At 46.9% G+C, this 11,834-nt stretch overlaps 2 protein-coding genes across 5 annotated transcripts in view; one reads left to right on the forward strand and one right to left on the reverse strand.

Annotated features, from left to right (window-relative positions):
- LOC309847437 (melanoma antigen preferentially expressed in tumors-like) overlaps positions 1-9,613 on the reverse strand; it is a 55,303-nt gene extending 45,690 nt beyond the window's left edge. Inside the window, exons 1-2 of one of the 4 annotated variants that reach the window (XM_082697684.1) lie at positions 9,461-9,583; positions 1,368-1,437 (exon numbers count right to left, since the gene is read on the reverse strand). Coding sequence is in view for 1 of the 4 variants with exons in the window: in XM_082697692.1 (XP_082553818.1) it covers positions 1,368-1,406 (39 nt within the window). In the remaining 3 variants the exon portion in view is untranslated. Of the gene's footprint in view, positions 1-1,367; positions 1,438-9,460 lie in introns of all 4 variants that reach the window. The other 3 variants (XM_082697692.1, XM_082697685.1, XM_082697693.1) reach the window with 3 other exon arrangements.
- VPREB1 (V-set pre-B cell surrogate light chain 1) lies at positions 8,596-9,676 on the forward strand. Its single transcript, XM_082697737.1, has 2 exons — positions 8,596-8,979; positions 9,064-9,676. Exons 1-2 carry the CDS (start codon positions 8,802-8,804, stop codon positions 9,468-9,470), a joined length of 585 nt encoding a protein of 194 aa, XP_082553863.1. The 5' UTR covers positions 8,596-8,801; the 3' UTR covers positions 9,471-9,676.
- The last annotated feature ends 2,158 nt before the right edge of the window (positions 9,677-11,834 follow it).

Below are 11,834 nucleotides of genomic sequence, written 5' to 3' on the forward strand. Positions count from 1 at the left end.
GGGTTTCCAAACTTCGTGGTGTCTTGAAGTCACCAGGGATCTTTAAAAAACATTGATGCCTGGCTTCAACCCCCAGATGTTCCAGTGTAATAGGTATGGGTGAGACCCAGTTATCCTGTTAATGGAGTACTAGATAGCCGTAAACATAGATCTCTACACGTACGGTAGAGTTAAAAAAAAAAAAAAGTGACAGATTGGCTGGGCACTGCATAACAATAACTTTGATGCAAATTTAAAATACTCATAAAACCACTATCTTTTTCCTTTTTTAGAGAGGGGAGAGAGCCCACTTGAGCAGGGGTGGAGGGGCAGAGGGAGAGAGAGAATCTTGAGCCTAACTCAGGGCTCAATCTCATAACCCTGAGATCATAACCTGAGCCAAAATCAAGAGTCAGATGCTTAACCAACTGAGCTACCCTCATGCCCCCTTTTCCCCTAGATATATATGTGAGCAAGAGAAAGGGAGTGAGCTCCTGACAGCTGGGACCCTGCCTGGTCCTATCAGCCAGGTCTTGGGCTGCTGGGAGTTGGCCCAGCCCTGCAGCACTCAAGAACATAAACAATTTCACAGAACACCAGCGTCAGACAAGGTCAGTGATGGATCAAGACAAAACAAGATCATACTGCAGTGATATCTGAACACAGACAAAACATGAGTTATTGTTCAAACCACAAAATGACCATACGCCCACCTTGGTTGGCTCCTATGAGTGCCTGCTCTAGATTCATACATGTCTTATGCTCCTCCTCTCAGGTTAGAATTAGGACACTCTTCAATGATAGAATCACCCTGCCTTCCTGACAGCATCCAGCCACCCAACAAAGTCCTTCTTCCTTGAATCCTCTCCAAAATTCCCGAAAGCAAACCCAAATCCTATAATTCTTTCCTAACACCCTCTAACTGAGCCACCCCACCGTTTCCCAGGATATCCAGTGTCCGACGTTCCAACAAGTCAATAAATCCAGCCTTGTCTGGCTACAGGTATATGCTTGAGGTCTTTGTCTGGAGAACATTGATGAGTACCCAGGATCACAAATAAATCTAATCGTAATCGAAGCACAGTTACCACGATATTAGAATGAACAAATATATGAGACTATAGCAGCAGGCCTAATCTAATAATTACCAGAATTTAACCTTATGGATAAGTGTAAACTGTGTTTGGAAGTTGGTCAACAACTAACTATAACATGATGTGAACGTTACTGCAATTTCCCTTGGCGATAAATAGGTATTGCCAAGACTGCCTTGGTCTCATGCCTACATTCGCCACGGAAGGAACTGCTAAATTTTAGGGAGAGGTGAGTTGTAATAAAAGTATACAATCTAACCCTCCCAAGTGCACAGCCCGCAGAATTCTACCTACCTCAAGCCCCGTTGAAGCCTGGTGCTGGTGCGCGCTCATCTTGGTCGACAGGGGGCGCCGTGCAGCCGTCCTGAAAAGAATACCGCCTCCCATCAGGGGACCTCTCAGGGGACTCTAAGGTAGTTGAACCAACATAGTCTTTGTGTGACTGATTGCAGCTGTGCCATGCCAGGACCAACGGGGTCCTAATGGGGCCAGGAGCACCTGCCCTGCCCTCCACCCCTACTGAGGCGGCTCCAGGAAGCCAAGCCCCTCCCCCAGACCATGCTCAGACTGGCCAATCAGGAAGCAGCATCTTTCGGCATCTCTGTCCCCACTTAGGTGTTAGTAAGTTTTAGTTGGATCCGAGAGACCAGCCCCTGCTGTGGACTGTGAGCCAGAGCTGTGTGGTACCTCCACCAGGGCCTGACCTCTCTGCTCCTCCTCACCTTCCTCTCTCTTTGCCCACGTGACCTGCAGATGGAGTCTCAAGAAACAGACCCTGGGCTTCTCTCTTGCCTTCCTCTGCGTTTAGTGTGGCTCTCAGCTCAGGAAGACCGGACTGGTCTCTGAGTCTCCCTCCCTCCAGGGCCCTGGACCCAGTTAATGCTGACCCAGCCAGTCTCAGTGACAGTGGTTCTGAGACACATGGTCACCATCTACTTGATAAAATCAGAGCTTGACACGAAGTTTGGCACAGTATTCTGCATGGACGAACCTCCCACAACATGTACAAAATGGCACTCGGTTGGATCAAAACCTAAAGCTAAAGCTGTAAACCTTTAGAAGGAAACATAGGAGCAAATCTTTGTGGCCTTAAATCTATTTCTTAAACACGACCCCAAAACCACATGCAACAATGAGACAGATCAATGGGGTTCATGAAAACTAAAGCCCATGTGCATCAGAGGACACTGTCCAGAAAGTGAGAATAAAATTCACAGCATGGGAGAGAATATTTGCAAATCTCGTAAGAGTCTATTGTCTAACATATGTAAAGAATCCCTAGAACCCAGCAATAAAAAAGACAAGCAACCCAACTTAAAAGTGGTCAGAGGACTAGCATAAACAGTTCCCCAAAGAAGATAGCCAAATGACTAATGAGCACATGAAAAGATGTTCAACATCACTAGCCATTCCACAAGGAGATGCCACTTCTTCAGTGGGATGACTAGAGTCAAAAAGTTAGACAATAACAAAGATGAATGAGGTTATAGAGAAATGGGAACCCTTGTGCATTGCTGGTGGGAACGTAAGATGGTGAATTTTATGCTGTGTGGATTTTATCTCAATTTTTTAAAATTGATTTCTACATCTCTCCCTTAACTAGATGAGAAATTTAGCCCACTTACATGCCAATTGTTTCTTCCTTCAGGACAAGGGTGTCAACATTTCTGAGGCTTTTAGGATGTAGACGGATTCTATTATGCAATAATATTATGCTCTCTTGTTCATAAAATTTGGCTGGATATAGAATGCTAGGCTGAACTTCCCCCTGTTCATTACACTGAAAATATTCCTCCATTTTTTTCTTGCATACAAAAGCATGTATGCAGTCAGCCTGGTTCTTTTTCCTTTGTAGGTGATCTTTTTCTCTCTTGAAACTTTTAGATTTTATTCTTTTTTTAACCCTTAATTTTACTATATGTCCTGGTGCAGGGTTTTCCTTATCTCATCATGGACCAAATTCTTGATTAAGTGATGTATTGCCAGCCGCTTAACCAACTGAGCCACCCAGGTGTCCCCAGATTCTTTTCTTTTTCCCTTTATTTCATAGCTTAAATTCAGTATAAACCTTAGTGATATCTTAAGCTTTGTGTATATTCTTACTTCTAAATAAGAGTAGTTCTTTAGAGACCCAGATTTTAATTTTTTTAATATTAATTAATTAACTAATTAATTAATTATGGCGGGGTCTGAATGCATGACCCTGAGATCAAGACCTGAACTAAGATCTAGTGTTGGACCCTTAGGGGCACCTGGGCAGGTTAAGTCAGTTAAGCAAATGCCTGTGCTCAGGTCATTATCTTGGGGTCCTGGGATTGAGGTCAGCAGGGAGTCTGCTTTTCCCTATCCCTCTGACCCTCCCCTCTGCTCGTGCTCTCACTCATTCTGTCCATCTCAAATGAATAAATAAAAATCTTTGGGAAAAAAAGAAAAGAGTTGGATGCTTAACGCTTAACCCACTGAACCACCCAGGCGCACTGAGACCCAGCTTTTTTTAAAAAAAATTATTTTGGGGGGGGACACCTGGGTGGCTCAGTTGTTAAGGATCTGCCTTCGGCTCAGGTCATAATCTCAGGGTTCTGGGATCGAATCCTACATCAGACTCCCTGCTTGGTGGGAAGCCTGCTTCTCCCTCTCCCACTCTCCTGCTTATGTTCCCTCTCTCGCTGTCTCTCTCACTATCAATTAAATAAATAAATAAAAATTAAAAAAAAATTTTTAATGTATAATTGACATACTAGTTTTGTGTGTACAACATACTGATTGAATGCTTGCATATATTGTGAAATGATCACAATAAGTCTAGGTACTATCCATCACCCTACCTAGTTACAAATTTTTTTCTTGTGTTGAGAACTTTGAAGACCTACTCTCTTGGGAACTTGCAAATATATAGTATCCTCAGCTCTAGTCACCATACTGTACCAGCTTTCTTCTTCGAGCTCACCATGGTTTGAAGTGATTACTTGGATTTTTAAGTTGCAAAAACTGTAATAGTACATTGGGAAACATCTTTAAAATGTTGGCAAACAGTGAAATGTAATTGTGCAACATATAGAAACTTCGGCTTTAAGATTTTCTCTAAAATGATCAATACTGAGTAAAGATTAGCAAAGTAACTACTGTTTTTCAAAAAAGCCTTGGAGCACCTGGATGGCTCAGTTGGAAGAACATGTGACTCTTGATCTTGGGGTTGTGAGTTTGAACCCCAGGGTGAGTATAGAGATTACTTAAAGAAATCAAAGTTAAAGAAAAAAATATAATAAAAACTTTAAAAAGATTATTTTTAAAAACTTTAAAAAGATTTTATTGGATTAAAAGACAAAAATGAGGATTGAGATCAAACTCCCTTGAAAAATACTACGAATATTGCAGTTCCATCTGAGGAGAAGACAAGGATGGGAATATTATAAAATGTGTTTGTGCTCTTTTCATAGCACTGATGAGAAGCAGGTAGTTTTGTGATTGGTTGATCCAGGAGTCTCCTTGCAGGCATCATTAAAACCTGCATGGATTGCATGCTCTGAGCAAACACCCCAGGCTTCGCAGACCCAGTTGCATTTCTCTTAGTGTCTCCAACTTAGTCTGGCAGCCTTGAACTTGTAAACCGTCTTTGGAGTTTCCCCCAGCCTTTCTGAGGTGGGGTCTCTTTTCTCTGGACAGACGGGAGATACCTGCGCTGAAGCAGCTGGATGTGATGTCAAGGAAGAGGGTAAAAATTCTTTTTTGGCCATAATGCCAGGAAAATGCTGTTCCAGGTGAGGCTGAGAGCTCTTGCTGAGGATTTCCTCATTTTTCTTCTCCAAAGAGACCTTGTTGGCCTCTCTGCAAACGGCTTCTTCATAGCCAGAATTCCTTACAAACCATGGGTCGTAATGCCGAGCAGCTTAACTTTCTCTACCACCACCACCACATCAAAGAGTCTTTCTGCATCTCAGCTTCAGGAGGAACATCTGAGGGCTGTGCCCCCGGCTCCTCCATTTGCAGCATCGACAAATATTCTGTAAGTATCTTCTGGTGTTCTGATCCCTGAGTGCTCCAGGGCAAACTGGCGGTCTCCAAGGCTATGTCTGATTCCTATTTTCCATTCACTACAAAAGTAACACTGTGGGTGGGTTTTTTTTTTTTCTTCTCCTGTATTTTTGTGGACGTTCTTTGGTTCAGTGTCGTGGGAAAAATAAATTGTTGAAGAAGATTCATCGTCATCTCCGGAACCACCATCATCAGCAAGGTGCAGGTACTGGTGATGCTCAATATCATTCTCTTGACCTTGTCTTTGACCTTGCACTGGGAAATCTCCTTGTAAAAACTTTTCTGAACAAAGGAGCCCATAGTCTCATCTGAGATATGATCTTTTTCCTCTCCATATGTGACCCCTGCCTCTGGGTTACTGTCAAGCTCACCCAGCAGGTTTTCTTGTCTCTCCTGCTCTCCCAACCAGGCCCAGTGTTCTTCATCCATAAGCAAAGCATCCTTGGACTTCACGTCATTTTCGAAGTGTAAAGTTTTGGGTCTCGAACAAGGTTTGTGCACAATTTGGGGTTTTCTTTTCAATACAGAGTTGTTATAAATGTGTTTTCTTATCTCAAAAAGTAAAAAATAAAGTAAGCTAGAGAAAAGAAGGGGTTTTTAAGAAAATCATAAGGGAGAGAAAACACATTTATAGTACTGTCCTATTTATTTATTATTTATTTATTTTTATTTATTATTTCTTTTATTATTATTATTTATTTTAAAAATCCACATTTGGGGTGCCTGGGTGGCTGTCAGTTTGGTGTCTGCCTTTGGCTCAAGTCGAGATCTTGGGGCCCAGGAGGGATCCCCACAAGGCTCCCTGCTCAGCAGGAAATCTGTTTCTCCCTCCCCCCCTCCCCTTCTTCTCCCTCATCCCTCACTCATGCTCCTTTCTCTCTTCTCTCAAATGGAAAATAAGGGGTGCCTGGGTGGCTCAGTGGGCTAAAGCCTTTGCCGTTGGCTCAGGTCATGATCCTGGGGTCCTGGGATGGAGCCCTGCATCAGGCTCTCTGCTCAGCAGGGAGCCCGCTTCCTCCTCTCTCTCTGCCTACTTACGATCTCTATCTGTCAAATAAACAAATAAAATCTTTTTAAAAAATGAATAAATAAAATCTTTTTTAAAAATTCACATATCAGTAGACCCACACAGTTCAAATCAGAGTCATTCAAGGGTCAACTGTATTTGCTGATTCCCTACTAGACTCTAAGTTCCACGGGGACAGAGACCATGGATATTCACAGTGGCTGCTCTTGACCAAAGACTCGCAAAGAAGAGTCTACCTGGAAGAAGGGGTCAAATAAAAACCCATATCCCAATTTCTCCTAAAATAGCAGTAAATAAAGCTTCCCTAGTTAGGAGCACCAGCCGGTGATACAGTGATTTATGATAAGAAATATATATTTGATCTTCTTCCAGTTCCTGGCACAGAGCTCCTGAAACTTTTGGAGCTCCTTCCTTCCCTTCTTCCTTCCTCTGTCCCCCACCCTTCCCTTTTCTTTCATTCTCTCTCCCTTTCTTTCTTTCGTTCTCTCTCTCTCTCGGAAATAGAAATATATTGAATGCACCACAAGGGAGCAGAGGGCACGACAGCAAAGGAGACACTGTCTGCCTGGAGTTTCTTAGGAGATGAGAGCTCTAGAGGTGTCTTTGTTATTCATAATAAACCCCAGACAACCACACCTGTAACTGCAGGGTGTGGGTAGGCACATTACTGGTGGGGAACCCCGTTGCTTCTTTTCCTGCCCTGGGAGAGGATTTCTTTCCCTCTGGCTGGGAGCTCTCTTGGTCCCCACTGTCAGTATGACCCAGAAGACCTTCAGCATGGACACCAGAAGGAGCCAGCTAGCAGACTGCCAGTCCCATGGGGAACTAATTCAGAGTCAGGAGTTTTTCTGCCCTCTGCCCTGAAAATTATTCCAGGCGTGGAACACCTTGCAACCCCCTCTAGAATTCAGCAAGTGTTCTCATCTCAGGGGCTGGTCCTACTTATGCCTTTTGAGGAGAAACAACAGCTCAGGTGACCCACCCCCTGAAGTAACCCTTTTTCTTTTTCTTTTTTTTTTCTTTTCTTTCTTTTACCTCCACCAGAAGAGAGACCTTGCCTTAGAGCCCCCTGAGAGGGTGCCTGGTTGGCTCAGTAGGTTAAGCGTCTGCCTTGGGCTCAGGTCATGATCTCACATCGGGCTCCAAGCTCAGTGGGGAGTCTGCTTCTCCCTCACAAGCCCCCTGCTTGTGCACTCTCTCTCTCTCAAATAAATAAATAAATAAAATCTTAAAAAAAAAAAAAAAGAGTCCCATGAGAACTGAGGACCCACTTCACTTCCTTGACTTCCCTCTGTGGCTATGTCTTGCTGAGAAAGTTCTAGAATGAGACGAGGAGAGAAGGGATGGTAAAGCGTGATGGTTGATTTCATGTGTCAGTTGGACTCATCCAAAGGATGCCCAGATTCAACATTATTTCTAGGTGTGTCTGTGAAGGCATCTCTAAATGAGATTAACGTTTGAACCAGTGTATTCACTGAAGCAGGAGACCCTCCCCAATGTGGGTGGGCATCTTCCAGTTCATCGAGGGCCTGACTAGAACAGAAAGCAGAAGGAAGGAGGAATTGGTCCCTTTCTGCTTCCCGTCTCCTGCTGAGCTGGGACATTGGTGTTCCTCTGCCCTTGGACTGGGCTTTCCACCACCGGCTCCCCTGATTCTCAGGCCTCTAGACTCAGACTGAGTGACACCACTGACTTTCCCAGGTCTGCAAGATGGTGGGTCATGGATCGCTGGGTCCACCATCTTGCAGACATCTGGCAGATCACGGGACTTCCCAATCTCCATACTTGAGTGAGGCAAGTTCTCATAATAAATCTCTTCTTACATATATCTCCTATTGGTTCTATTTCTCTGGAGAGCTTCTGATTAACATAGGGACATTAGTCTTCATCTGAGGGCTTTGTGGGGAGGGTTTTGTGGGCAGCACAGAGCAGAGAGTAGGCGTCAGGCCTTCTGGAAGTACTCGATGATGGGGGTCAAACGCAGGTGGGGCAGGGATGGGGCAGGGATGGGACACACAGAACCTCTACAGGAGCAGGGACTGGCCAAGGAGGAGGCTGAGGACCAGGGGGACACTGACATACTTGCTCCCCAGGGAGACTATTGTGAAGAGGAGAGAGGTCAGAAAGGCTCGGGCCAGGCCACTGGAGGACCCGATGGGGGGGAAAAGGCTGCTCTACCTCTGCCCCCACCTGCCCTGGGCCCCACCTGGGCACTCCTATCCCCAACAGCAAGTCCCTTCTGGTGCTTCTTTCTCAGAAGCTGTGAGCCACAGCTACTTCATTCTAGGAGGAAAGGGGACTGGGTTTGGCAGAAGGGAGCAGCAGGAATGTGGAAGGGGACAGAGTACCACACTCACCCCAGGGCCACAGCATTTTCTGCTGTACAAAGCAGGTGTTTTCACCACCCTAAGGTTGTGTTCTCTCTACTGTTTCACCAGGCATGTAAATTCAGACAAGAATCATATTATTGGGGGGTTCAGCTCCCTCAGGAGGACGTTGAGGTTACCCTACCTCAGACACCCAACCTTGCAGGCTGGCCTCCTGGGCACTGGCCCGTGAGGTTCCAGCAGGTGCTTCCTCCCCGGACGCTTCCATGGGGCCAAGGCAAGAGCCACAGAGGTGGCTGTGGACCCTCCCCAACCGACACTGCAAATTCTAGAAATTTCGGGATGGTGGCGGCCAGGAAGCAGGTCTGCAATGGCTCCACCCCTGGGAGGGCACAGGAGGGTGCTGGCCCAGCCCTGAGAGGGCCCCAGGAACCGTGGCAGCACAAAGGAGACAGAGCCCAGCACGTCTACACCATGTCCTGGACTCCTGCCCTGCTGGTACTCCTCGCTCACTGCATAGGTGAGAACACCCCAGAGCTTGCCACCCCCAGCCCCATCCCCTGCCCTCGCCTGCCCCAAATACTCATGCCTTCTGTGTCCCCAGGCTGTGGCTCCCAGCCAGTGCTGAGCCAGCCGCCATCTGTGTCCTCGTCCCTCGGAACCACAATCCACCTGCCTTGCACCTTGAACGGAGACCATGACGTCAATGTTTACAGCATCTACTGGTACCAGCAGAGGCCCGGTCACCCTCCCAGATTCGTGCTGAGATATTTCTCCCACTCAGACAATGACCAGGGCCCCAAGATCCCCCCTCGCTTCTCCGGATCCAAAGATGTGGCCAAGAACACGGGGTATTTGAACATCGCAGAGCTGCAGCCTGAGGACGAGGCGATGTATTACTGTGCGGTGGGGGCCCAGGGCATGGAAAAGGTGAGGGTGATGAGGAGGGAAGAAAAGGAGCCTGCTGCTCCAGGGTCCCAGGCACCCCAAGACTCACATACCGTGATCTAAAGACAGACGGGCACGCATCCTTAGGGAGAGGTGCGTGTGGGCAAGGCGGGCCGCGGCCATGAGCTTCACAGGGCTGAGGAGAAGAGTCCTGGCTCAGCTTTTTCTTGTTTGGCAGCTTTGCTGAAACCCTGCAAATTCTTATTGTCCCCCTCCCCTCTGCCCCCGGAAGGCCAGATTGGGGGAATTAAACTCGCTTGTGTCTTGCACAGTTTTTCCACTGAGTTTGGTGCACCTGGTGTGCTGAACTGTCCTGGGGAGGCCCCAGATGTTCGGTGAAAGGTCAGAAGGAATGGGACGCACCCAAGAACCAACCTAGGGTGAAGGTCCCAGGAGACCGGTGGCTCACAGTCTACGTGACCCCAGTCTCTGCATTGGGAGGTCCTGGGGGGGCAGGGGCTGCACCTGGGGAACATGCCTGTTGAGGACGGGATGCTGGATCGTGCAGGGGTTACAGGGTGAGCAAGCCTCTGGGGGGTCGTGGGCGCCAAGGGACAGGTCGGGAGCAGGTGCTCCAGCCCGGTTCCTCTGACGTTCGAACACGGTTCTCTGTGGTGAGGCTGTCCTGTTGAGCAGTATCTCTGACCCCTAACCCAACAGATGCCCAGACCTGCGCCTTCCCACCCCTAATTACAACAACCATAATGTCCCCAGACATTGCCAAAAGTCCCCAAGGTGGCAAAATTACCTTGATTAAACACCACTGATGCAGGTGAGAGAAACGCATGGATTCTTTTGCACAAGAGAGTGGCAGCGGCTGGCAATTATTTTCTATATAAGACCGTATAGTAAATAATTCAGGCTTTCCAAATTACTGTGACAGCGGTCACAGATAACAAACACATAAATGGATAGGTATGGCTATGTCCCTATTTAACTTTATTTACAGAAACATAGGGCCGCGCCAGATAGTACCAGACCTTGCTGACCCCTGCTCTGGAGAAGCTCTGCTGCTGCTGGGTCTCAGTCAAGACACATTTGGTGGGGCAATCAAGGTCAACCGCAAGTCCTCCTGCCTGATAACTCTATGGAAACCTCTAGACCTGGGGAAAAACCTGGAGGCAGGGGGAGAGGCCTCACCAACAGGTTTACTGGGTGAAGAGGAAACAGTGGGTGCCTACAGGCCTGACCTATTGTGCAGCAACCTGAGTCCCTGGGTGGTAGGTCAGGATGTACCCTGCAGGAAGGGACCCCCTATATAGGTACTTAGGGGGCACATGCCTCCTACTCAGAGAGGTGCCAGGCAGACTATCCGTCCTATGATCCCAAATATGGGTGAGAACGTCCGTTTCCCAAGGGGTCCCCCAGAGAGGTGGGCACATGTCAGTACTGGCCCTTCCACCAGTGTAAAACAATGGCCTCAGCTCATGCCATGTCCTAGGTACCCTCTGAGTTTCTACTTCCTCAAATGCACTGTGTTCTTCTTATTATTGTATTATTTCCTTATCAGTCACCAGGCCTGGCCTTCCTCTTTGTCAAGTCCTTTCCTTTAGCCTGAGTCATTTCTCACCTCGATCATTATCTGGCTTTCTGCCTGTCCCCACTGCTCAGCCTGTACCCTCTGTTCCTCCTCATTACTCCCAGATCCAGCTTTGCCTGCACTCCTCCTCTCTAACTAACCTTTGCTTGTCTCCCACCTTCAAAGTCACCTATGCAATCCACATCTGTAATTTTTAATTTTCTATTGGCTACATTTATTTAAAAAGATTTAAAAAAACAGGTGAAATGATTTTTTTTTAGATTTTATTTATTTAGTTGACAGAGATCACAAGTAGGCAGAGAGGCAGGCAGAGAGAGAGGGGAAAGCAGACTCCTCACCGAGCAGAGAGCCTGATGCGGGGCTCCATCCCAGGACCCTGGGATCATGACCCAAGCCAAAAGCAGAGGCTTTAACCCACTGAGCCACCCAGGCGCCCCTGAAATGATTTTTAATAGTGCATTTTACTTAAGCCAGTACATCCCAAATGCTATCATTGCAGAATGCAGTCAATATAAAAATTAGCTATGATGGTTTAAATTTTTTTTTTCCCTGTATGAAATCCTTAAAATCCAGTGTGTGTTTTAAACTTGTGGCTCATCTCAATTTGGACTGGCCACATTTCCAGTAATCAACAGCTGCCTGTGGCTTGGGCAGGAAAGTACAGATTGAAGGGGGAAATTCAGACTCTTTATCATGACGCAGTCTTTGGAGGCTGGCCCAGATTTGGTCCCAAGTCCCATGTCTTATACATGCCCCCCTCAAGTGTTTCTGCCACATTAAGTATCTGCAATTGATCCGACACCTAATCCTCTTGGCTGCCTCCAACGCTTTTTCCAAGCGGTTCATTGATGGGCAGGACTTCCTGACCCTTAACAGTGTCCTCCAGC

Source organism: Mustela nivalis (genome assembly GCF_964662115.1).
Source record: "Mustela nivalis genome assembly, chromosome: 14".
Lineage (NCBI taxonomy): Eukaryota > Metazoa > Chordata > Mammalia > Carnivora > Mustelidae > Mustela > Mustela nivalis.

Bases quoted from the DNA above. Each gene is read 5' to 3' on its own strand.
- VPREB1 (XM_082697737.1), top strand. From the start codon at position 8,802: ATGGTGGCGGCCAGGAAGCAGGTCTGCAATGGCTCCACCCCTGGGAGG. The intron at 8,980-9,063 runs GTGAGAACACCC...CTGTGTCCCCAG, and splicing joins ACTCCTCGCTCACTGCATAG to GCTGTGGCTCCCAGCCAGTG.